Source organism: Tachysurus fulvidraco, chromosome 8, assembly GCF_022655615.1.
Source record: "Tachysurus fulvidraco isolate hzauxx_2018 chromosome 8, HZAU_PFXX_2.0, whole genome shotgun sequence".
NCBI lineage: Eukaryota > Metazoa > Chordata > Actinopteri > Siluriformes > Bagridae > Tachysurus > Tachysurus fulvidraco.
Window position 1 is genome coordinate 24,300,375 of NC_062525.1, and position 27,207 is coordinate 24,327,581.

The following is a 27,207-nucleotide window of genomic DNA, read 5'->3' on the forward strand; positions in this document are numbered from 1 at the left end:
GACACAGGTGGCGCTGCTGCGCTTCACTCGACTCAGAGAATAAGCGAATAACTGTAAACAACGTAAATGCTATCTGAGGTGGGCCAGGTGACTAGCACAATGTCTAAAAAAATAAACGTGGACAGTGAATATCAGCAATTCCAACCAAGATGGGAAACAGACAATTTATTCTGTGAGTACAAAGAAAAAACACGGTTTTTAAAGAGTATAATATTAGGAGGCATTTTGAAACAAAACATGATCAGTATGGAAGCATGGATACATCCTGCCTCACAGACCAGCATCTGGTCTCCGTAATGAAAGTGGCTGTGGCAAAGGACATTAGTCCTAAAATAGATGAGATTGTTTCTAAGAAAAGATGCAGGGTGTCTTTTTTTAACCAATAAGGTTTAATGAACGTTGAGGTTTTTAAAACCTCAAAATAAAATAAAAAAAAATCCTCTAAATATATGTCCGGCCCCTGATTTTGTTCACAACCCTCAGCATGACCCTTACAGAGTTTGGATTTGACACCCCTGTTGTACAGTGTTAGCGTTTTCCTGCTTAAACCTTTAGCCACAAGGGGGCGCCTGTAAAATTATTGTTGTTTATATTTAAGTTATTCATTCAGGTATCAATGCATCTCAATACATCTTTTAAAAATTTTTTTAATTCACCACCAGATTGTCAAAAAGTTTTTTTTTTGTGTGTGTGTGTGTAGACACAAATATGGTACTGATCATTTTACAGCTTTAAAATGCTGAAAACTTCAAGCATGAAAGTGCCTAAATCGTCGTGTGTATTTTGACGTGAAATGGATCGTGTTGTTTTGCTACTTCTACTGACCTCCTGCTGTTTTCCACTGAAAATCATATAAACCATATAAACCAGAATTAAGGTCGATTAGTCCAGCACAGAAGAAAATGTATACTGTAGCATTACAAAGCAAAGACAATTCTGTGTGTTCAGCATGATTAAGGTGCTCCTTCGCTCCTCACACACACCCACACACCCACACCCACACACACACATACTCCAGTTCTCTTTTTGCGAGAAGGTATTTACGGTGCCACTCCATTAAACATTTAAGCGGATGGATTTCATATACACCTCCTTCCTAGATACTTACTGGATTCTTCAATCTTTATCTGGGGGTTGCTGAGGAGGATGGGTTCTGGGGAGACACTGATGGATGATGGGGTGGTGGGGTCACTGGGGTCTGGGGAGAGTGAGCCCTCGTTTAGGGGCGTGCCTGCACCTCGGGCTTTTTCTCTCTAAACACCCACACCATGGTGGCAAATGAATGGTGACATAAGCAACATACGGAACCAAAAACATAACAAAAATTAATTAGATGGTTGCAACATAAATTACACAGGGAAAGCAAAATGAGAACAAATTATTGGGTCAATTGAAAATAATAATAATAAAAATAAATAATAAAAAAAACCGGAAAAGTATCCAACGGAAAAGCAAAATATGACCGTTATTAAACACTATATGGCCAAAAGTCTGTGGATGCCTTACCATCATAATCAAGGTTGTTTAGAGGCAAATAACTGTATAAAGTGTCTCAGTTTGTTGTAGCTTTACAATTCACTGGAACTGTAATTCACTGGCCTAAACGTGCTCCACATGACAATGCCCTTCTGCACAAAGTGAGCGTCATTAAGACATGGTTTGCTTATGGAAAATCTGGAGTGTCCTGCACAGATCCCTGACTCAGACTTAACCCCACTGAACACTTTAGGAATAATCTGAGACACCGACTTAACCCCCAGACTTCCTTTACATCCTAACATGATGTTAATACTGGGCAGTGGTGGCTCAAGTGGATAAGGCTCTGGGTTGTTGATTGGAAGTTTGGGGTTTAAGCCCCAGCACTGCCAAGCTGCCACTGTTGGATAATTGAGCAAGGTCCTTAATCCACACTGCTCCACAGGCGCCGTATCATAGCTGCCTCTGCAATCCGACCCCAATTTCCTCGGTTGCAATTACTTCCTCGGTTGATATTTCGGATCGGTATCGGCGCTGATCCAAGCATTTTGAGCGAATCCGATACCCGTTGTCATGTGCGTCGGAACCATTATAAGTGTGTGGGACAGGAAACGCCCGCTTTTTAAGACCAATAATTTTGGACCCACACACTTTTACCGTCTCTATTCAGTGCATAATGTCTTTTTTATTACTATTATTTTTATTATTTAGCGCTGGCAGTCGAATCCATTCCGCTTGAGGAATTATATGTGGGTGGGACAGGACACGCCCACTTTTTATTTACTTCCGACGCCCATGACCGTGGTGGTTGATTAATGAACAGCAAACATCATAGACTATCGTAAATTACATTCATGTAAATAAATATTATAAATTTAATAGAAGTATAATATAAGATTCACTTTTTCGTCAGAAAATAATTGAATTTAATAATTGCAGTATATATGCTTTAGATTGTTATACCACTAACTGTTAAAAGTACTGTTTGTTACTGCATTAATACTTTTTTTTAAGGTTTCTTGTGTTTTCATTTTTCATCCAGTAATAATGGGCATTTTTGTATTTCTTTGCCAGAAACAAATAAATCTTAATAACCAAACGAGTCGTTTACGTTCTTTAGTTTTAAAGGTAGAAAAGAACACGGAAATCGGATCGGTATCGGAATCGGATCGGAAGAGAAACTCTTGTAGCTGAATGATCACAAATCCCCACAGCCATGCTAACATCACCTAGCGGAAAGCCTTCCCTGAATACTGCAGCTTATTATAGTCCATACGTCAGGTGTCCACAAATTTTTGTCCTCATAGTGTTTATTTATAACTGTTTCTGGACCTTATAGGGTGTGGATCCGAGCGGCAAACAAAATAGAGGTGATAAGAAAGCCTTACATGATGACGGAAGGAAAGAACTCGAATCCTCTTGGACATTAGATCAATCGCTAGCCCTAAAACTATTGAAAGAAATTTGACAATAATTCTGAGGAAAAAAAAACAGGTTTGCTCTAAACTTGTGTTTTTCTACCTTGAACATAAGTCGATAAAAATATACAGAATTTCACCAAATATTACACAGATTTTTTTTTTTTTTTTACAGTAAGTCTGTATGAAATATGTCTCAAACCTTGCTAGGTGACTGATTTACTGAGCGAAGCCACAGAGAAACATACATTAGCCAAATCAGTTCGATGCTCCTGCACCACTGTGGAGTCCTTATGAACCCTTAAAAAGGCATTTCCATGCTCATTCATACAAAAGGTGGGAATGTTGATGGAACCCAGTGTAAGATCGACCATCTAAAAGGATGGTTTCTAACAAAACCCTTTTATTTTGGCTTACCCTTTTCTGACCGCCTCCAGCCACGTGGCCGATGTTGTCTAGAGAGCCGATCTTCGACTGCGCCTTGAATTCTATTTTCTCAGATCTGATCTCAATGTTTCCACCTCCTACAAGGAAGAAAATGATTCACGTTGGACAACACGGACCTGACGTACAATATACGAATGTACTCGATCGTGGTATCGCTGTTAGGAACAAGAGGGTCTACCTGGTTTGTGGCGGATGTTATCTTTTGAGCCACATTTCGCCTGAACGGTGCTAAAGTCCAACTTTTTGTGAACAATCTGGATCTGCAAAGCAAAAGAGCAGACAACAGATAGCGTGGTTAGTCCATACATGATGCGTTACACAACACGAAAGACTCACAAACTCTGGCTGACGCTAGTCTACTGGAGTCAAATGGCGTAAAATTTAGAAACCTAAATTCTTTGCATGTTAGCCTAGCTTTGACATGATTACCATAAGGAAAACTTTGAAGCTTAATAAATCAGTCGAAGCTTAATAAATCACAAATAAATAACCTTCCGCTACATGGCACCACAACAGAAGCGCGGCACAACTGTGTACAATCCCAAATTCCTAAAATAGACTCGATGACCTCACTCACTGCCATGACAGCCCTCAAAGGTCAGGGGATTTTCTGGATAAAAAGACAGCACTTGTCCTCAGGATGAGGTCATCGCCTTTCTGAGGCAAACCGCTGGCTACAAAGGGCCTCTCGACCCAGCTGTCCAGAGCGACACAAACTAGCCACTGTGTGGAGCTGAGGGACGGAGAGTCATTAGAGTTCTTCAGAACTAGAGGAGCACAACAAAATAACCTCCAGCTCGAGCTAAACAGAAGTAGGATTTCCACTGGAGTGCTGACCGACAGTTCATGAACTCTGATGCGAAGTCTTACAGCAATAACAACACATCCTGAAGTGTTTTGTTCCAGTTTTTTATTAATTAATAAAAAATAAAAAAAAACGAGAAGGTGTTCATGTTCTTGTCTTGCTGTGGAAACAGTTTTAAGCACAAAACTCTCTGTTCTGAAGAGTCTCTTGTGTCAGAAAACATCTAAACGACTAAATCCCCTGACCGTTACAACGGAAAACCTTATCCTATCGCTGACTACAGACGACGACCATGGAATATACTGTTCTTAAAACGAGTCGATTATTATAAACCTTGACAGCTGAACCTACCGTCAGAGCTGCTGTTACTGAAGCTCAACCTCCCTGCAACCAATCAGAATCAAGCATTCCAGAGCGCTGTGGTGTAACGCCTCATGAAGTACTTATCTAATGGTACGTCAATAAAAAAACGTGTATAACAGAATAAACAAATGACACATCTGAAAAAACTCATTTCACTCCTTCACTCCACACCATCTCAATCTTCTCAGAGAGACGGAAGATGGCTAAAATAAGTAAAGTCTAGCAAATTGGTCAGAGCTTTTGGTCCATGGATAAAAATCTGTGGTAACTTTTGACTACTGCACTAGAGGTCTTCACGGGTCCACTTAGATCCGAAAACCCGAGGTCCGACCCGAGCGGGTTTGAGTCTAAAAGTTTCACGTGTACCTCGGACACGTGTCGGGTATAATAATAGCTGCATCGGGTCTCGGGTAATTTAAAATGAATGTGTTTTTACCGACGGACCCGAGAAGAGCCGAACTACTGTATCTCGTGTGTGTGCATCAACTCGAGTCCTTTTACAACCTCTCCTCTGTTTGCCAAGACCGCTTGCGACATGTGGCTGGCGACGTGTGGCTGGCGGAAAGCTAGTTTTCGTTGAAACAGACCTGTCAATCAATTTTGAATCCACTCAGTAGTGGTTACTTTAGTGTAGAGTTACGCAACATTCGGGTCCAGTCGGGTTAAAAAAGAATTGCCAACAGGTCGGGTCGGACTCAGGTCTAATTTTTTCGTGTTTGCCTCGGGTCGGGTCTTTCTTAAAAACATAATAAATTATGCACGTCGGGTTCGGGTAAAAAGTGATTCGGTTCACTTCGGGTCAGGTACATTTCTTTATACCCGAGAAGACCTCTATGCTGCACCTTCATGAGCAATAATGCCAGACCCCAAGGTTTTCACATCTACAGGACATCGCGTGCATATTAACGGTGAAAGAAACCCTATAGGCAACTGCATCATTAATGAACCTATCCAGCAAGTACAAGTGTAATGCCACAGAGTCACAGTGCCAACAGGACAGACGGAGTTTTAAATTTCAGGAAGTGAGGGATCAAGTGAACAGAAGAGCTCAGAGATCTACAATCTATTAACATTCACTGGTGCAGAAAGGTCTTTCGAGCAGATTGAAATAAATAAAAAAAAACACATCAAATCAGCGAGACAGAGCTATTAGTGACAGTTGAAAACACACAGAGAAAAATATTGCAAGGTTGGAGATATTCCTTGTTTACTAACTTTGCCACCTCCGGGTGTGTATTTGATATTGTCTTTGGAGCCACAGCGAGCCTGCACATTACCTAAGTCCAACTTCTGATCCAGAATCTGAACCTGAAAGAATAAACAGGTTTGGAGAAGATAAGAATTTTCACCGTCAGAACCGTCTGTGGAGACCAGAGAAAGAGATGGGGCAAGAGCGAAGGAAAGACCCCGTCATTATGACACACCAAGTTTGACTTTCAAATCTAAATAAGATTAAAAAAGACAAGATGGGAAATCCAGATTAGCTCGTTTTAACAAGGTCTCCACAAATAGACAGTTTAGGAAGAACCCAGGCTTGAAAGCGTTGAGTTCATCCCGTACTTACTCACAGTTCTTCTTTGGGTACCTTGGTGACATCGTGTTTGACTAAACATTGCTGAGTTATCTGTTCGGACTAAAAGCAGAAAGAGCTGCATATGAGGACCAAAATAAGGAAATGAAAGAAAACCTTCTGGTTGCAACTTCTCAGAAGAAGGATATTTTCATTTATGTCTATTTCTGTTCCAGCATGTTTTTTTTTTTTTGTCATGCATTATTCAGTTTTCTTCATTAATTACCAGATTATCTACTGGTAGGTTTTCCAGGACCAGGATTGGGATACTGTGATGTATACCAACAGGATTGGGTCAGTTGTGAGTGTCTTACTATTACTTACTTAAATGTGACGAATAGTTTTCATCGGTTATGGATAAACCTACAGTATAAGATTACGTTTAAACAGATCTGCTTTGGAAGAGCAAATTGTTTCCAACTTTATGATGATGTTTGAGGAGCAACGTTAGGCTATGAGTAAAGATTGTGATGGTCATAACTGGAGAAACAGTGACCACTTAAGGTTCATCCTGTCATTACTCACTTTGCCCCACAAGCACATACTTTATATTGTCTTTGGAGCCAAACTTAGACTGAACGTTAGAAATATCAAGCTTCTGATCAAAAATTTGGAAATTACATGAGGTAATCATGAAGGAAAATGTATTAGTACTAGAGGTTTATCATTGCAATCTGAAACAAGGTCATTGCCTTGAAAGCTGTTTCACTTGAGCTTGTAAAGCTTTCATATATTGATGTCTTAAACATACTTTAAAAATCATAACATATGGTCTTCCGCTCCACATACCTTGCCTCCTCCAGGCGTATGCTTAATGTTGTCTTTAGAACCACATCGAGCTTGGACATTACTGAAGTCCACTTTCTGGTCGAGAATCTGGATCTGTATACAAGAGGCAGTACGGAAGAGCAAAAACTTACAAGCGATGTAACGACGAACAAAAAAAAAGGCCGAGAGAAATTTCCAGTATCTACAGTATTAGAATTAAAAAAAAAAGTACAATAAGGCACACTCCTATCCAGTATTGGAATGGAATTTTAATGGAGTTTTGGTGATGATAACTGGAGGAAGAACCAAAACTCAAGGTTCATCCCATAGTTACTCACTTTGCCACCTCCGGGTACATGTTTGATATTGTCTTTGGAGCCACACTTAGACTGAACATTACTAAAGTCCAGCTTCTGATCAAGAATTTGGACCTGTAAAAAGGTAGAGTATTGGTAAAAGACTGAGAACACGCAGGGCAAAAAGGGATCTGTTGGCTAACTGAGGAGTTTTGGAATAGCTACAGTAATAGTCTAATAGTATAATGTTCTAAATGCTTTCAAGTCATTAAAATGGCCTGATTGCGTTAATGTGAAGAATCGTGTTCTAGTGCTTTCTGCACATAGTTTGACTAAGATCTGAACATCCTGACTGAACTTAAAAAATAAAAAAAATAAATAGAAATTACCCGGCCTCCTCCAGGCTGGTGTCTCATGTTCTCAGTTGAGCCAACTTTAGAGCGCACGTTCTTCAGGTCAGGCAGGGGTGCGGCGGCAGCCAGGGGGGTCGGAGAACGGTTCTTCAACGAACCGGGAGATTTAGGGGTGGAGCGAATGACTGCCACTTTCTTCATATCTTTTGCTAGCGGGGTTTTCCCACCTAGAGACTTGCTAGCCGGTGACTTAGGGGTGCCAGGACTACTTTGGCCACTTGCCTCAGGTGTCTTGGGAGACTCTGAAAAGGAGAAGAAAATATAAATTGTAGATCTGCTTTAAGAAGTTTCTGGAACATTTCCAAAAAAAAGGTTGTTGTTTTTTTTTTTAGTTCAAACTCCCTTCATTTAATCATGTTTAGTAACAAAAAAGTAGCATTATTACTGTTCTGAGCCCCTTGTTCATCTTTCTTGTGCACCAGATGCTCAGGATCAATAATGGTTTTTCTCACGATACCAAGAATCTGAACGTTTCACAAAATACTCCAGCATTCTATGTACCGTGAAGACAAATGTTGAAGACTGAAGCAAACATCTAAATATTTTCTTAAATATGGTAATCCTGAAGTCTTCTTTTACCTTTTCCATTTTTCACTTGTTTCTTCGGATCCACTTTCACTGTATTAAGATAAGAAGAAGAAGAAAAAAGCAGTGTGAGGCAGTGCTGCTTACTTAATATAAACATGGGTTCAATCGTTATTGCTTTTGGATTAATGGACTGCACACATGACCAGTTTTCGATATAAATGATATCGGTTTCCACGTGTAACGGCTCTTAGTAGTGTCGCATTTAGCAGATGCCCTTAACCAGAGCGACTTACATTTTATCACATTTTTATACAACTAAGCAATTGAGGGTTAAGGGCCTTGCTCAGGGGCCCAGCAGTGGCAGCTTGGTGGATGTAGGAATTGAACTCACAACCTTTCGATTGGTAGCCCCACACCTTAACCACTAGGCTATCACATCCCTAAATGTCCATACATCACAAACATCCATAAATCACTCTACTGTAGCTTTGGCCTCATGGTTAGGAGTGTTGTCCTGTTGGAAGCTTGACCTCTGTCTCATACTCAATTTTCTGCAAAACTATAAGAGGTTGCCTTCTAGGATTGTCCTGCACTCGTTTCTCAAACCAAACTCAGAAAATGATGCTAGATTTTCCACCAAACCTGGAATGGTTTCCGCTGCATGTTCCACAAGTTCCAAATGAGAGTTTTCATGTTTTTCTTCTATGAATCTTTCTCTATATATCATTTTTTACTTTTTAATAATGTTCAATAATACCCTGCTTTAAGGAATCTTATGGAATGGTTTGTGGATCTTCCCAGTTCCTTTAACCTTTCCCTCTTGGTTGCTTGGATATAACATCCAAAAATTTTCAGACCATTGTCTTGTGTTTTTGTCTTGTTTTGAAAGCTTCATGATGTCATCTAAATGTCATCTAAACCAGAGTTAGTCTCGTTTGTGTGTATCCATAAGATATAATAGCAAATCCGTTTTAATTCGACTCAGTAAATTTTTATTATATAAGCAAAATAGGTCAATTATAGATCAACTGTAAATTTCCGAGTAAAACTTCTGAGCTATAAACTTATAGAAACTTAAATATTCTGTCCTGATAAACACACAGTCTACAGCAGTGGTCCCCAATAACCGGGGGTTACGGACCGGTGCAAGTCCGTCGCTCATTTGGTAACTGGGCCTCATGGAAATAATAAATATTTTCTTTTATTTACCTTTTATTGAAAATCACACTCTGAAAGATGCTTTATTAAAATGTATTATTTATAAAAAATATTCTCTTTTAATAACATCCATCTGTCAGTCTCATGATACCAAAAATTAAGCCCTTTGTAGATCTACTTTGCACAGCAGAATAGTCCCAGTGATGAAAAAGAAGAAGAGTGTATAACTGGGAAGACAAAAAAAGCCACATTTAATAGAAAATATCAGGAGTCGTACTTAAAATATGGGTTTATTCAAATAGGTGATTCTCCTGCATACGTACGTAGTAATAGGTAGCGATAGGCTGTAATGCAAATGTAGAGATAGGCTGTCAAATGAGGCAACCAAGCCTTCAGGACTGCTTCGGCACATGGAGACCAAGCATCCTGCATTAAACGATTAAACTCCAGGAGTTTCGTTATCACGACGTAAAGTGGGCGTGGTTTCTGGAGGTCTTGGAAAAACGGCCTCTTTCAAAAAAAAAAAAAAAAAAAGAGCAAACCTACGATGGATGATCGAGGACAAAACAGTCATACAGGTAGATTATATATTTTATATCTATTATGCTTTATTATCTTACAGTTAAAGATGCCCTGCCACACGTATTTCATTACTTTTGTGGTAATGTCTGAAGTTTACCATGGAAAAAATGCCTTGGTTACCTTGTTTCAAGCCATTCTAGTGTGGTATACAGTAGAAAGCCTGCAGGAAGACTCAGCTCGATTTCTCCAGTTCTCATTAATATTCAATGAGCTATGCTGCTTGGCTCCGATTGGCTAACCGCTAGGATATGAGAGCATGACTATTCATTCACCCAGCGCAATAAGTAGCCTAGGCTAGAGGAACTTTGTTTACAATCACCTGAAATTGTGGCAGAATGGCTTCTTCGGGTATATTGACGTTCAGCCATCCTTGCTGTATAGGAAAGTCACTGAGCTACACGAATCCTGTGGTCGCGGTCTCGAGTGGGAGAGCTCATGAATAGTAATGAGCTCGATCAATTCCATGTCACACTGAGCAGCTTTTCTAACTGACCTGATTTCTCCGCTTATTTCTTTCCAGCGGCTAGAGCTGACCGGGGAGGTAGCAGGTCATTTTCACATTCCCGACACAACACAAACACATACGGACCTAACACATACCAAAAAATACAAGTAAAAACGGTTTTGTGTGGAAGGGAACCTTTAAGCTATTTTCGAAATCAAATAAACAACCAGGGGGGCACAGTGGCTTAGTGGTTAGCATGTTTGCCTAACCCTAACCCTAACCCTAACCCTAGGATTGGGGGTTCGATTCCCGCCTCCGCCTTGTGTGTGTGTGGAGTTTTCATCTCCTCGTGCCTCTGGGGTTTCCTCCGGGTACTCCGGTTTCCTCCCCCGGTCCAAAGACATGCATGGTAGGTTGATTGGCATCTCTGGAACATTGTCCGTAGTGTGTGAGTGTATGTGTGAATGAGAGTGTGTGTGTGCCCTGTGATGGGTTGGCACTCCGTCCAGGGTGTATCCTGCCTCGGTGCCCGATGACGTCTGAGATAGGTACAGGCTCCCCGTGACCCGAGAAGTTCAACAACCAAAAACAAAACAACCAAAAACTAGGGTTAGGGTTAGATTATCAAATAGGCCATGCCTGCCCTGGAAATAAGTGCATCCTGCATTAAAAGACAAGCCTCTGGAGTTTTTTGTAGAAAAAAAAAAGAAAACTAAAAGGACAGAAGCAATTATTGAAGGTCAACACATCAACAAATGTGAGTGCGTCTTGTTGCAACCGACCACCCCCAAGTCCGGGCTGTGAAATAATATCTTACATGAAACCGGTCAGTGGTGCACAATAAGTTTGGGGCCCTCTGGTCAACAGGCCAGTGAGTCTCTCACCTGACTGAGGTGGAGTCATCGCAGGGATCTTCGTACCAGCAGCGTAAGGCCTGCTTCCTGGAGCCTTAAATACAAAAGAAATTGCGTCTGACTTGTTATAAACACAAAGAAATCTACATCCAGATCTTCCAGATGACTTGAAACTGACAGATAAAGATAAATAGTTATGCTCATGCACTGCAAACCACAATTTATATAATAAATAGCTCCTACGGTCAGTAAATAATCGGTTTAGATTATGAGACTTAAGATGGTGATGACATCTTACATGCAGCGAAGGTGTTAGAGAAAACAGAAGAAGAGCACACGGCCACCGGAGTCGGAGTGGAGGTTAAGTCGTTTGCAGCAGAAGCAGGACAGAGGTTTGCTCAGTGACTTTACTCACCTTTGTCCCTGGTGGTAAAGCACTAGAGGAATTTTTCACAATGTTGGAGGGTCTTTTTTGGGAAGATAGTCTAGCTTTGGCAGGAGGTGCTTTGAGTGTCTTAAGACGTGTCATAAGATGAAAATGAGTGAATCAAAACAATACAGATTGTGAGGGGAAAAAAAGTGGAGAGGTGAAGAGCAGATGGGGTATTATTATAAAAATAATATAAGAAAATAAAATGATTTCTTACCCGCTTCTCAATGTCATTGTCGGTCTTGGGTTGAGCTGCCAGAGAGAAAAAAAAATTGGGTCAAAACTTGGGTTTGTTACAACTTTTTTCCTCAGGTTCGCCCTATTATACCAGAATAGACACATGGACCACAGGGAACAGCCATGCTTTCAGAGTTCCTAGAGAAACTGCGCTAGCTGTATTTGTTATGCCGTGTTTAAAAGTGTGTTAGGCTAGGACGCTAGCAGTTCTGTCTTTTTAATAACGATAGCTGAGCGATGATCGCAAGAGCGTACAAACAAATTCATGCAGATGTGACATGCTGAACGGGGAATTGTGGAAATGTGGTCAGGGAGCGTGGCCTTCGTCGATTAGCGCAAAAAACAGGCCTCGTTACTGTCAACCAAGGTCAAAGCACAGCAGGGTGACAGAAGTATATATATGAAAGGAAAGCGTAAGAAAATAAACATTTGTGGGGCAACAGGCGATTTTCCTTCAATGTTTATTGAGTTTATTTCTCTGGACATTCTTTATAGCAAAAGGGAAATGCGGCACAGCTTAAAAACAGATCTGAAAAGCAAAGAGAGAAGGAAGTAAAACAAGAGAGACTGAGCCGGGATTCGGGTGAACAAGACATCACCGACCTTTGAACTGAGATACGGGTACACGAGATTTTCTACCCGGTGAGCCGTAGGATGTGACTGGAGAACCGTTCGAGTCCATCAAAGGAGGAACGGCTTCGTTTCCTTCTGTCTCTAGACTTACAGGATGATCTTCATCTAAATCACTGTGATCTTTATGCGGTACCAAGTAAGGGTCTGTCGCTGAGACTGAACTGAGACACTGCATGTGACCTTGTGCGTGCAGAGCATCATTGACAAAGTCCTGATCAGGTGTAGCGCCTCCATCGGTGTGTACACAGCTCGGATCCACTGATAAATCACCATTGGGACAATGCGAGGTGCTCATACTTGGTGTATCTTTCTGTTGATCCATCAAGGTTTGTTCCCCATCGTTATGACCTCTCTCAGTGGAGTCCTTGCAGGGTTCTCGAAGATATTCTTCAGGAACAGAGACACTCTCACTTTCTGTGATCTTATCCCCGACGGCTGTGAGATCTTCCAGCGCCGAACTGCGAATTAAGAAGGACACAGGAAGCTCGCTCTCCAGGGACAGGCTCCTGGTGCGATCAGGGCTGACCGGTCCACGGTGCAGATGCTTAGAAGGGCCACTCCAGCTAGTCATCAGAAAATGTTCTTCTTTTTCTTCTTCTTCTTCTTCTCCTTCTTCTGGAATACTCTGGTCTAAAAAGCCTCGAGTCCCCAGGTCTTGCCAATCTTCACCATAACCTCCTGATGCGCAGTCATCTGCTACATCTGGAAATATTGCAGCATTTGCTTTCAGTCCATGAAATAGCATCTTTTGAATGTCATAATTAATGCAAGGCCACAACTAGTTATTGATGATTTGTAACATCTAACCAATCAGTGCCACTTTTCCACAAGAAGAGAGGTTTAAATATGAACAGAACACAGACAGACGATGATGAAAACAAAACAAAACCATGGAATGGAATGATGGAACCACTGAGCAGCCCTGATGAATATGATTATGGACCGAGATTATGAAAGGTAACCAGTTTCATTTTAAAGAAAACTAGTCTATATTTAACACAGAATCAAACAGGGTCACAAAGATGAATATGGCATGGAGTGAGTTACAGTCATGGGAAAGAAAACACCCTTGTTTAATTCTATGTTTGTAGACAACCGTGGGGTCCTCAAACAACCTCTAGAAACATCTAGTGCCTCTTTTCCACCGGAAAGAACCGGGTGCTGGTTCAGAGCTAGCGCTAGTGCTGGTTCAAAGTTGGTTCCACTGGCGAACCTTCTAAGAACCGGTTTGCCTTTCCACCGGCTAGAGAGCCATCACAGCGCCGAGTGTGACGTCACTGTATATGTGCCATGTGTCCCAGTAACGTTAGCGCAGCAGCGACAAACACAACAACAATGGCGGATGTTGATTTACTGTTCATGCTCATGGCTTTGCGAACCTACATTGGCATCCAAACGCGGCGAATAAAACGCGTACGTGCAGCTCCGTGTAATCTGTATAAATGGAGGTTGTAATCGATAAAGTACATAACGTTATTTTATCATTAACACAGAAAAAATATAGCCTTAGCATGTAGCTACCTACTATCATGTGTGCTGATAATGTATCATATCGCGGTAAAGTAAAAGTGTATTAAACATTAGTATACTTAAGGTACATTATCAAATGCGCTAACAGTAGCCCCGCCCACAGCCCCTAACGCCAGCGGTTCTTAAGTCTAGACCAGCAACGTTTTGGTGCTACTTAAGAACCACTTTTTCTGGTTCGGAGCCGGTGCTTTGGTGGTCGAAACAGAAAGAACTGGTTCTAAATTAGGCTCTGAACCTGCACTCGAACTGCCTCGGTGGAAAAGGGGCATTGATTTCAAAATTAAGTAATTTTGGTTTACTTTTTGAAAAAAGATGGCAATTGAAATCTGTTGTTGTTCTTATTGTTGTTTTCTTTTATTGAAATCAGATCCAACAGCACCATCTTTACAACATTAGGCTTTCAAAGGTTTTCATTAGCTTAGCAATTGAAGGTTCTGATATCACCAAATAAGAGTTTGAGACATCTGGCGAAAAAATGGGGATCGTTGCATCCATACATATTAGAGTTGAACTAACGAATGCGAATCAATAAAAGAGACCGAACATTATGAATACTGTTGGGGACGTACCTGTGGGACCTCCGGCTTGTTCATAAATGCCATGTATCCATAAGGAGGAAGAAACAAGCAGGAATTAGAGAACTGTAAACCCTTTTAAACCCATTTTCTCATGAACGTACACAAGAGAAAAAAAAAGGCGAATAAAACGGGGGGAGGAGGGGTAGATGCCAAGTGCGAATGCTGACAGACAGGTAATGCATTTAAAGGGTTACCTAGAAATAATACAATAAGATAGAAAAAAAAACACACACCGACAAACGCTTTAAGTTGGAAGTGTAAAGTAAATAGTTTGCTAATAAGAGAAAGTTTTTGGAACAAGCTGTCATGACACGCCAAGCAGCTGTCGCCGAGAGAGCCTTCGGCACTTCGCTCAACATCACACGAGAAACGAATGACAGAATCTACTACTGTACATTATCTCCTGACTGAAAGACAGCATGTTAGATCTCAAAAAAAACATTCACTTTCAAGTAAAATAAAGAAGAAGAACAAAAGACAACTAGAAGCAGATGTACTACGAGCAACACAAAGACAAAAGCTTGTAGACGTCAGTAAGGCGAAACCATAGCATTCCAGCAAAAAAAAAAAAAAAAAGGCAAAACACAACGCATCGATCACGGAAAGGCAGCAATCAGTGGTTGGTGCCACCTACCACTCTGCCCATTTGAATCAGCAGGAGCAGATGCTGGCTGAGCTTCTCCATATGCTTCTGCAGAATCCACCAACCCTTCTATTAGACAACAGTTGAGACCCTTTAATTAGTCAGCACCAATGTTAGCAGCAGGTTAACTCTTACACGGCGGAAGGTCTCGAGTCATGAGACTTGCTTATATACTGTATGTTTTAAGATTATATATTCATGGTGAAATGACAATGATCTGTTATTTTAGCACAGTGTTTCTGACCGTGATTACACAAGGTTTGTTTTTTTACCCTGTTGCTCCTGCTTATTAATAGCAGGGTTTCCCGCAGCGGTTTTAGCAAACAGTACTTTTAACAGTTAGTGGTATAACAATCTAAACCATATATACTGCAATTATTAAATTAATTCTTTTCTGAAGAAAAAGTGAATCTTATATTATACTTCTATTAAATTTATTATATTTATTTACCTGAATGTAATTTAATATATACACGTATTTAGCAATAGTCTATGATGTTTGCTGTTCATTAACCACCCACCAAGGGCATGGGCGTCGGAAGTAAATAAAAAGTGGGCGTGTCCTGTCCCACCCACATATAATGGTTCCGACGCCCATGGATTCGACTGGCGGGGCACTGAAAAGTAATAAAAAAAAGACATTATGCGCTGAATAGAGACGGTAAAAGTGGGTGGGTCCAAAATTATTGGTCTTAAAAAGTGGGTGTGTCCTGTCCCACCCACATATAATGGTTCCGACGCCCATGACCACGGGTATTGGATGTGGATCGGTCACGCACCACCGATACCCAATCCACTCAAAATGCATGGATCGGCGCCGATGCCGATCAGAAATATCGGATTGGTACATCCCTACTTATTAAGGGAGGCGATCTCATCCTGGGGAAACTCATGTGCTAACGCTGGATCTTCATTGACCTTTTCTTCTGAAAAGCACCAAAAGAGAGACTTTAAAAACTCCATATGCAGATTTAAAACTAGGTCCTATATGTTTCATCGTTTTCTGGCACTTCAGAAACACAGGATTTGAGGTTATAGAAATAGTAGCCCTTACTCCAAGCTTAGCCGTTCATGACGTCATCTTTGGCTCGTTCGTTATGAATAAAAACCAGAAAACATCTGGATTTCTGATTTCTACTATTCCACTATTTACTAACTCACTGTCAGTATCCTGATTAGAGCCACTGGAGACTAACCTAAAGAACCCAGAAAAAAAACCCATCCAGAAGAACATGAGAAGAACACACACTCATGCTAAACAGATTATCACCTGATTTCTAATTGTAGATTTCTTTTCATCACCACACATTTCCTCACCTTTCCTCAAATTCAGTACATTATCGTGGGTTTCCACAGAAACGCGTAGCACCGATGGAGATACACGGAGAACAAGCTTGGAGTTGAAATAAATGAAGAACCCATTCACATGCAAATCAAGTCGCATCTCAAAAGGCTTATTCATGAAGCTGGAATTATTCGCTTACATTAAATCAGTTAAGATAAATAAAGGAAAAGAAAATCCTGGATAAAATCCATCATTCAGACAAGAAAGCTATTTAGTGTTAAGACATGTTCAGAGAAAAACATGGTGCACACCATGAGTAGCAGACATCTCGAGCTAAAAGCTGTGTTCAGCATAACACACATGACCTAGTGTTAATAGTTAACACTTGTTTTGGACATATTCATTGATGAAAATAGATTGTATTTGACCAAAAAAAAAAAAATTACACAAGTGTTATTGTTACTGTTATGTGTTACGGTGATAATTAAAAAAGTAAAAAAGTATGAGTGACCCTGACGTGGCTTTCGTTTCATGTCCTTTCCGACAACAAAGCTTGGGAACGCGACATACTTCTAATTCCAATAGCACGTGAAGGCAGCGTTAAAGGCAGGGTCTCCGATTTCAAATCACCAAAACAAACACGCCCCCTAACCCAAGCGGGTCCCACCCCTGTATCGATAGCTCCGCCCACACATACATACGTAACCCAGGCAACTAACAGAAAGAAACGTGTCTTTATCATAGCTGAAGGGAAGAACAATACGATTGTAGATAAACAAACAAGCAAAAATGCCACACAAGCATAATGATGTAAAGGACAAAGGCATATATTAGTTCTGTGTAACAAAGCAAAACCAACGTTACTCACCTATCGAGAAGGAAAAAAGCGCCTCGGCGTCTTAAGTAAAGTCGGCCACATATTCACAGGTCGGAGTTTCCCGAGTCGATAACTCCTGAGCTAAACGCTATTACTACACAAAATGCGGTTGTAGCTGCCTCTCTACATTACTACGATAGAAAAGAGGTGTTATTTGTGTAGTAACAGCGTTTAGCTCAGGAGTTATTGACTCGGGAAACTCCAACCTGTGAATATGTGGCCAACTTCCTGCTCCTTCAGTTCTCTCCAGCGCTGATCCTTCAAAGCTGATCCTATATTAACACGTCCTACTTCTTGTCCTTATCGTAAGTCTTTCTTCTCTTTCTTTCTTTGTTTTTATCCTCCATGTCGATGTTAAAAACGCTTTCCGCTAATGTCACACTTGCGCACCAAACACTCTCTCAGTCCATATTGACAAGCCCCGCCCCTTTCTGCTCATTGGCTACATGTTTGTTTTGATTTTTGTTTATTATTCTGCCCGACTCAGCTTTCTGAAGCATTTCTCAAAAATCGGAGACCCTGCCTTTAATACGGGGTTCGAGGGCGCAATCTACATTAGAGACCTCGGTCTCTGATATTAGCTTATCTTCTCTCAGTTTGACTGAAGCTTCTTGGGAAACCTCTGTAATAATAAAAAAAAGGACTTCAGAGTTACTTACTCTAACACCTACTCGCTGTCTAGTGCCGTTTAAGCTCTGATTCTGACACTTACAGTAGATAGAAGGTAATAGGGGATAAAGCTAGGCTACGTGCTACCGTGGGTCATGTAGGAGTGAAGAGAGAACATGATGGCAGTGCTTACAGCATTTGAATGTGTGTAACACAAGGAAGGCTATTCATAGGGTTGGAACATCAGCCAATGGCTGTCAGTCAGTACCACGACTACATCGCTCTGTTTGTCTTTTCACATTTTATTATTATTATTTTTTTTGCTGCCAGAGTCAACGATCAACGCTTATGTTTTGAAACATCAACCCTTAAAAAGCTTAGCAGATTATCGACGTAGCCGACCGTGTTTTGATGTCGCCCCGGTTCGCTAGTCATTCTGCTGCCATTTTAGACCTTAGCACTGAATAAAATATTCGAGACTAGCACGAGGAGGCTGCATACAGTATGTAAGGAAACAAGAGACACGACGGACTTAAATTTGAAACTGGTGAAGGTTTGCACTCTCCGGTGTCACCCAGACGATTCTGGTTCCTCTCAGGGCTTCCTCCTCATAATGTCTCAGGGTTTTTCTGTCAATCTGCTTTGAATTAAAGTCACGGGGAAAGACTGACTACACGAAATGATAATAATAATAAGCGTCTGACAGGATCTAAAAATAACAGAACCAGATCTTTCTGGTGAACGGTTAAAATTCTGATCTGGTTGTTCACATATTTCCGCAAACCGGTCCGAGACCCAGCCTGTTTTTTTTTCTTCTTCTTCTTTTTCTCAAAAACTCAAATGGTCTATTTAGAGAAATCCACTATACTGTACTACACACAACCAACCACACACACACACACACACACAATATAAACATCTGGTTATGTTGAATCAGTACCACATACTACACTAGTACAGAGTTCTAGCAGGAAGCTGACCCAGATGCCAGGATTACAGGACGAAGCAGACAGCTGCAAAGCCTGGATTGAGGACCCTGACAAGCATGGCCTTGTTGTCTTTATGTAAAGAGATTAATACAAAAGACTACATCAGAAAGCCATGGCGTGGCCTCGCCAGCTGCACCGCTAAACAAATATAGGGATTAATAGAGAGCCTGATGAAAGGTCTGGATATTATAATCCCAAATATAGAAAAATAAGAAAATAAAACGATACAGAGATTATAATCTGGAATGTATTTTAATTCCATTTGCATTCATTTATACTCATTAATTTTAATAATATAACACATCTAAGTGCCTAATCAGCTTATTTATTTCCATATCACCTTATTTTTTAGCCCTTATCCAAGATATGATTTCAGAGCTCATGACAATGTCACTAGTGTCCTGTGCAGACACAATAAACTCTGTTTAGGAATAGACATGTCTGATTCGTCTGCTATTTCTTGCTCGTGGTAATGTCCCCTTCAGAGACGATTACGTTCGTCCTTTCCCTTTATATAGCATGCAGAATGGAAACAGAGGACAGATCTAAAAGCATGAAAGTCGATCATACGACTGGGATGATTTCTCAAACATCTATATCATTGTGAAACATTTGTTCTGGTTGGAAAAACTTCCCAGTAGCCATCTCACCTTTCATTGGACTGATGCCATTCTCCATCTGCTCCCCATGGTGACGGTCGTTGATGGTCATGCCGGCGACTGAGTTCGCCATGGCATCGCCTGAGTCGCAGTGGTTAGAGTGGCTGTTGAATGAATCGTACTGCTGGTCCATAGCAATCGAGGATCAGTCTGAAAGGGTAGAGAGAAAATAGTGAAGGCACTGAAGGCAAAATAAAGATCCAGGAATAAAATCAGAGCGGTGGGGGTTGGAGAGAGAGAGAAAAGAGGAAGAATTTATTAGCATTTGGCTAATTTATTGAAGCCCCACATTTCCCAGCACAATTCCAGACAAATTTAACCTCAGGACAGGCAGAAAATCCATAGAAGTCCAAGTTTCTATACAACCATCAGTTATCAAACCACAAGCCCTCTCAGAGTGTCGGTCTGCTATCAGTAGAAATCATTCACAAAGTTTGTCATCTTCTCTTGGAATAACAGGCTCAAAGTAAACAGACCCAGAGCTATTTATACGTGCCAGCGTGCAGGTCCGGCATAGGGTTTCAGACACGCTCACCAAAATAGTGCAGTTAGCGAGATGAGCAGAAGCGAGTGTTCTCGCTTACACCAAGAGCTAACACTTCCCCTTAACTGTGACAGCATGCGTCGTTATAAATGCAAACACACACAAACAGGTCGATCCACTCACAACCTCAAGTGTATCGTCATGCCGACTGTATTCATAGCTATTTTTATGTTTGAAATGAAACATGAGCTTGACATGAGCTATTGCATTTAGCGGTTGTGCCAATGACGGATAATAAATCTGCCAAGTTCATTAATTAATGAATTAATTGCTTAATTATTTTATTATAGACTTTTTTTTATCTCTGAGAAGCATTTCACCTGAGGATATGATTTCAACACATATTCAACACATAATTCATTCATTCATTCATTTTCTACCGCTTATCCGAATTTCTCAGGTCACGGGGACCCTCAGGCGTCATCGGGCATCGAGGCAGGATACACCCTGGACGGAGTGCCAACCCATCACAGGGCACACACACACACTCATTCACTCACACACTTACACACTACGGACAATTTTCCAGAGATGCCAATCAACCTACCATGCATGTCTTTGGACCGGGGGAGGAAACCGGAGTACCCGGAGGAAACCCCCGAGGCACGGGGAGAACATGCAAACTCCACACACACAAGGCGGAGGAGGGAATCAAACCCCCAACCCTGGAGGTGTGAGGCGAACGTGCTAACCACTAAGCCACCATCAGCACATAATTATTATTTCTAATTTTAAAAAGTTTTTATGATATTTTGTATCAAAAATATGACTTAACCTTTAATGAGCTCCTCTCCATCAGCTACTTAATGCTTCTTTATAACTAGAAGCGAGCATCCTCCTCCTGTTTCTACAGAAAGCGTCGTCAAGGACAACATGGACGACTTAATAGCACACCAATGAGTAGATAATATACGTCCTCTGCGATGGTGATGATCCTATACATTCTTATTACAGCATGAGATCATTACATGGTGCTCAGTAAGTCTTGCATAAACTACAGTAACATCCTAGAGTATGTCTGGACGAGATTTGTCCTCCTCCCTTACTTAGGACTTAAATATGACCTGGACAGCCTTGTCCTCTAGACAAACTCGCATGACTGAGCCCGGTGTGTCTCTCCTTATATATTCAAGTCCAAGTCTAGACATGCAATCAGAAATGTGGAGAAAGCAGCAATTCCTCCATAAGAAAGAATGTAACCCTCAAGGCATACGCTCAGATGCTAGACCTGAAACCTGTTGTAGGACAAGATCGGCTTAACTTAACTGTACCTTTAACATTAGTCTCCATCTAGACAAGCGAGGCAAGCGACAACTGGCTCTATACGGTAGATTAGTACAGGAGGAATATGAAGAAATCAGCTTGTTCATTCCTCTGTTCGATTCAGCGTTTTCATAACACATGATATGTATCAGAGACTGAAAGGGAATGAAAGGAACCCCTGGTGCTGGAGGGAAAAATCTCATCTGGTTTATGAGTCTTTTACGATACACAAACCTTGATGTTTATAGGAGGAGCTGGTTGTTTTGAGACAACGTGCCTCTCTTATCAGCCATCATGGAACCAAGTCAGCAGTGTTTTTTAACTCATCCAGGGCTCTGTGTTGTTGATCAGAGGCTCAGGGTTCAAGCCCCAGCACTGCCAAGCTGCCACTGTTGGGCCCTTGATCAAGTCCCTTAACGCTCTCTGCTCCAGTGGTGCTGTATCATGTCTGATCCTGTGCTCTGCTCTCTTTAGTTGTGACCCTTACTCAGAATTTAACCCATCCAAAGTGCACACACACACACACACCGTGAACACACACCTGGAGCAATGGGCAGCCATTTATGCTGCGGTGCCCGGGGAGCAGTTGGGGGGTTCGGTGCCTTGCTCAAGGGCACCTCAGTCGTGGTATTGCCAGCCCGAGACTCAAACTCACAACCTTTAGGGTTAGGAATCAAACTCTCTAACCATTAGGCCACGACTTCCCCCACAGAAAAAACCCGATACTGCTTCCCCCCCCTTGCTGATTTAGTACTCGTCTCCAAGGACAGCTGGAGATCACATGGTACTTACCCAGGGAGGTGTTTTGTTTGGTTGTTTTATTGGAGGAGAGGGCAAAGGTAGGCATTTAAAGTGTCAAGTGTGTGTAAGTATGGCTTAGGAATGCAGGCTTGGCCCAGCTCTTGTTTTTTCAGCAAAGCCACCAACGCAGGAGCAAGATGAAGGTTGGTCGTGAAGTATTAAACAAACAAGCGTATTGACACAGCACTGCAAAGACACACCTCAATTTACAGTCATTACACCGAGAAAAACATCTTTTCAGATCATCGTGCGTATGTATAAGAAGCATCCCTGAAAGGTTTATATGAGCTTATATCATATATTTTTATACACACAAACGGTACAGTAGCAATGAGCTTATTTATTTTAAATAGCACGTGTTTAATGCTTGTTAAACAGCCTGTGAGGACAAAGCCTCAAATGAGGATGTGTCTGACAAGAAACAGTACCTCGGGATAATTACAAACCACGACTCGAGGATCCGTCAGCTTACTAAATACCGGCTTGTGGATTTAAGTCGACCAGACATTATTCCGGCTAAAGCACCATCCCTGACTTCCTTTACTGTTGGGTGAAATCAGTGTCACGTTCGCTGACCTAGAAACACGTCTCGCTGCCTCAAGTTCGCGTCTCAAATACAATCTGAATGTATTCTTTAATATTTTAGTGTTCCAACCTGGAAGTCCTGGGATTTGGACACACATCTAAAAAAATAAACAGCCCATAATATTAAAATGGGATCAGATCTTCTTTTAATAAAGTATTTATTAGTCTTTTATTTATTTTTATTACCTAACCCTAATTAGGGGGGTGCACGGTGGCTTAGTGGTTAGCACGTTCGCCTCACACCTGCAGGGTTGGGGGTTCGATTCCCGTCTCCCGTCTGAGAGTGTGTGTGTGCCCTGTGATGGGTTGGCACTCCGTCCAGGGTGAATCCTGCCTCAATGCCCGATGACGCCTGAGATAGGCACAGGCTCCCCGTGACCCGAGGCAGTTCAATGAATGAATGAACCCTAATTAATAATTTATGCCCAGACGTATCTTCATGGTGCTGTTTCCTTTTAGTAAAAGGAACTAATACCCATAACTTTAACTACCCATAAAATCTACTTTACTCTAATTATTTTACTTCTGGTACAGATAATCCAAACTATTAATAGTAATAAAAAAAAATAATTCCCCATCCACTTCATGAAATTAATCCCAAGTCCAATTCAATTGCAGGTTGCAGTTATAACCCAAGGCCGGTTCCAGGCAATTACATTAGTACTTTACTACACTAAGGTTTGGGTCTGCTAAGATTACCCATGCCCACCGCTGCCACCAGCCCTGATATGACCTGTGGAAAAGCCTATGTGGGGGTGAACACTTAAGCACTTATATGAAAGGCACTGTAGGATCTTTCTAAAAATGGATGCAGTTTCTATCATGGTCATATGATTTAGAACTGGGTGACATAATTATCATGATGTATTACCTACGTAATGTCTGCTCATATGGTAGACATACGGTAGAGATGTTTCCTAGATCCTTGAGCATCCATGTGGAAAAAATAATCCAAAAAAATCCAAAAATGCAGAGCTGTTTGTCTATCACCTAATATTTTGTCGAGCAAGAACTACACAGCAAAACCCTGTTCACAGTGTGTGTGATCGGGGAAGCTGCAGGATCAGGATGCTCTATTCATGGATGACCGGCCTTTCCTCTGTGACCTAGCTTAACTCAGCATCGCTGTCGTTTCTCTATCTTATATCTTTCTATTCTCTCCAGATCTCTTTCGTCCTCCTTTTCAACCTGCTTTGTGAAGAAGCAAGCAATTACACAATAAATAACTCTGCTACACAATAACAATAACTCTAAAGGACATCTATGGAGAAAAGAGAGAGCTGTCTAAACGCTAACCGCCTGGATATCAGTCTGCTCTAAGCTAAGTAAGATGATATAATATAATATAATTTCCCTTGATTAACTGTGGTTCCTACATTTATTTATTTATTTATTTATTTATTTATTTATTTATTTATTTATTTATTTATTTATTTTGATAAACCCTAAATATTAAGATAAGAACAAGAACCTGTAGCTGAAATTGTGCCAGCTTTGCACTTTACCATAATACTGTATATCTACTGATTATCTCTATTCAGTCTTTGGATGAAATCCATATGAAATTATCTGGTTTCCTGAATAAAGGATGTTGACAAAAGGACATCAGGATGTTTATTGCATTAACCAAGTAGTGAAATTTACAAGAGAGCAAAACAGCAATAACATCGATCGGCACTCGTGTGCAATTAGCATTTGTGAACCGACTGTGGTTTTGTAAGCCGAAGCACTCATGTCACGTCACGTCACGTCATGTGAACAAAACCTTCTCTTCTCTTTCTCTTTTTTTTTTGTTGTTGTTGTTGACCAGTTTGCTGCTGTTGTGTCTTTACATAAAGTGAGAAAGAAGCAGCATTCCTGAAAGACCCCAACAAAGCAAAGAACTCTGGGAAACAGGACCACATGGAATCCGATAAACATGAACTTCTGGAATTCGGTACGTCAGGGTTCTGCTTGAGAGGACTATTGGCCTAAAGTCTACTGTATGCAGCTGCACATTTTCCACTAAACAACATGACCAACAACGCCTGTGGCACTGATTCTTATCTCAGCCGACCGTGCCAGCTTGTCTGAAGATGACACTGGTGTTGTAACCAGCTCAGTCCTAAATCTCCTCTGACACTTCAATGAAACACATAAAATATTGCAAGCACGGTCTAATAAATATTTATATGCCAGAACTCAATAGTCTTTTTTTTTGTGCATTACATGTAGGATCTAAAAATACAGGAAGCCTTGAACAGGAGAACAGGAAAATTCCCATTAATCTGTACTACAAGCTACTGGTCTATGACTTGCATTATGCAGCTGGCTGGACTTCCACTGGGAGGGAAAGAGTCTTGGCATCAGGATATCAGGATGTAGGCGGAGTCAAGAAAAGTGCTGTACCATACTTTCACTGAGAATCCACTCCAGCGGGATAGTTCCAACAAGTCATTCGCTATAAGCGTGTTATACACCCGATGTATACGGACTGCATGTTGTCACATGTATGTTGAATTTTCTTGCACTGACTTGCTTGTTTCCAATGAAGAATCATTTTAAACATTCACATTGCAAATTTGCATGTCATGTAAATGCTATCAAATCGTCCACTGATCTGTCTCTTAGAATAAACTTCCTTTGATTTACAAGAATCTAATCTGAATCTAATCCTTTTTCTAAATTTGTTTCACAGCAGTCAACAGTCTCAACCAATTGGGCTTTAAATGAAGTGTAAGCTGGAGTTATATATATATATATATATATATATATATATATATATATATATATATATATATATATATATATATATATATATATATTGACTACTTTATATTTAAATAAAAATCAGCATTCAGAACTTCTGGCAACCGATTTAGCTGATGTAGGAACAGACATGTCCAGGCCAAATGAAGCAAATTTCCCAGCTCTCTTATCCATAGAATTTATATATGTGTGTAGTCCTACAGGACAGAATCCAGACAGCATAGTGATTTCAGAACACTAAAACATTAATCGACCCATAAATCCGTTCCCCAGGTTTATTTTTTTTTAGGTTAATTGCTTATGAGCAGAAATATAAGCATGCTTTGTTCTACTAGCACTGTTTTCTCAAACAGGTCCCAAGCTCTTGAAATACAGTCGCGTGTCTTTGCTTAGGCTGAAATATGCTACCACCTAAAGCATGGTTTCCTAATCGGAAGGTTGAGAACCTCCAGACGGTCCACATTTACTGTATATGCTTTCTCCCAGCACACCTGAACCAAGCCATGAAGAACAATGAACAGAAGAGCCTGAGCAGAAACGCAGACCACACGGTAGTCCCTTAGGGATCAGACTGAGAAAACAACGGCTTAATGATGCATCAATGAAGATGTCAACTGTCAATAGAAGGAATAGCTGCAAAAAAAATAAAAAATCAGGATGACTGTTTGTACCATTCAGAGCAAAGCCAAAGCCGTTTCAACCCCATCTCCAATCCAATTAGGGCTCATGTGAGTGCGGGATAACAGGCTTAATGTGTCTCACATGTGCACATCTACATGCGTTATAGACCTACAGACACAATCATGTCATGATCACAAGCCATTTTATACACAGTCAGGTGCACGACTGTAGGCGATGCCCTCGAACCGAACATCGTCTGGAACCGACAAAGGGAGTGTATATATATATATATTTTTTTTTTAATCTAAATGAGAGAAGATACCTGCAGGAAAACGCGCTTTTGCGCAAATCCGATCGTCTGAGATGTTTCCACAAGCGCACGCGTCGCCGTCGAGATGCTTTGTACGCTTTTTTTTTTTTTTTTTTTTTTACGCATGGCGAGATGTTCATTAGGGAAAAACACACAATGGTCCAACAAGAAGAACATCGGCGCTCAGCAGGAAAACGGGGATTTAACAACAAGAAACACTGTATTTTGATCACGGACACATCCAGGTCAATTTGCAGGCTACATGTTTATATATTTATTTATATTCATGGGAGTGGAAGTGCCATAATAAATACCGTTACACCAGCGGCCGGATCTCTGGGAATATAAGATGGAAAGGTGGCTTCATTCTTCAGCTGTTCCATGTTTCATAGACGTTAAACATCATTTAAGATCCGTTTTTTTGTGTCAGTAGTTTATTTACGTGCAAGCTAAATAAATAAACAAAATAAAATAAATAAATATATATGTGTATATAAATAAATAAACCAAATACACCCCGACTCAACATGCGCGGCTGTTAAAACCCGACATGCACAAAAACGCGTGATTGCTGAAATATCAGCGTCGAATGCATCAGAAATATAAAACAACCCAGTAAGAGATAAACGAGGTTTGCTTACCTGCCCTGCCGACGGCGTTATTGTCTCTCTGCAGCTGCAATCGCACACTGTTGCCTAGTGCACTTCCCTCGGTGACCTGATGGAAGCCGGGGGCGCTATAA

The 27,207-nt window shown here is 41.0% G+C and overlaps 1 protein-coding gene and 1 long non-coding RNA gene across 18 annotated transcripts in view; one reads left to right on the forward strand and one right to left on the reverse strand.

Moving 5' to 3' along the window:
- On the forward strand, positions 1-25,422 carry LOC113653575. Its single transcript, XR_007143727.1, has 3 exons — positions 1-172; positions 23,951-24,111; positions 24,625-25,422. It is a non-coding gene; the product is annotated as an uncharacterized LOC113653575 (long non-coding RNA).
- mapta (microtubule-associated protein tau a) overlaps positions 1-27,207 on the reverse strand; it is a 30,452-nt gene extending 3,245 nt beyond the window's left edge. Inside the window, exons 1-15 of one of the 17 annotated variants that reach the window (XM_047817612.1) lie at positions 27,107-27,207; positions 19,585-19,743; positions 12,394-13,125; positions 11,771-11,805; positions 11,539-11,637; positions 11,154-11,217; positions 8,136-8,174; positions 7,533-7,798; positions 7,186-7,278; positions 6,869-6,961; positions 5,725-5,817; positions 3,520-3,601; positions 3,312-3,418; positions 1,109-1,253; positions 826-841 (exon numbers count right to left, since the gene is read on the reverse strand). In XM_047817612.1, the coding sequence (XP_047673568.1) occupies positions 826-841; positions 1,109-1,253; positions 3,312-3,418; positions 3,520-3,601; positions 5,725-5,817; positions 6,869-6,961; positions 7,186-7,278; positions 7,533-7,798; positions 8,136-8,174; positions 11,154-11,217; positions 11,539-11,637; positions 11,771-11,805; positions 12,394-13,125; positions 19,585-19,726 (2,006 nt within the window). In that variant the 5' untranslated portion in view covers positions 19,727-19,743; positions 27,107-27,207. Of the gene's footprint in view, positions 1-825; positions 842-1,108; positions 1,254-3,311; positions 3,419-3,519; positions 3,602-5,724; positions 5,818-6,868; positions 6,962-7,185; positions 7,279-7,532; positions 7,799-8,135; positions 8,175-11,153; positions 11,218-11,538; positions 11,638-11,770; positions 11,806-12,393; positions 13,126-14,522; positions 14,538-15,165; positions 15,244-19,584; positions 19,744-19,913; positions 20,063-20,128; positions 20,196-26,477; positions 26,538-26,779; positions 26,896-27,106 lie in introns of those variants that run through there. The other 16 variants (XM_047817617.1, XM_047817613.1, XM_047817607.1 and 13 more) reach the window with 16 other exon arrangements.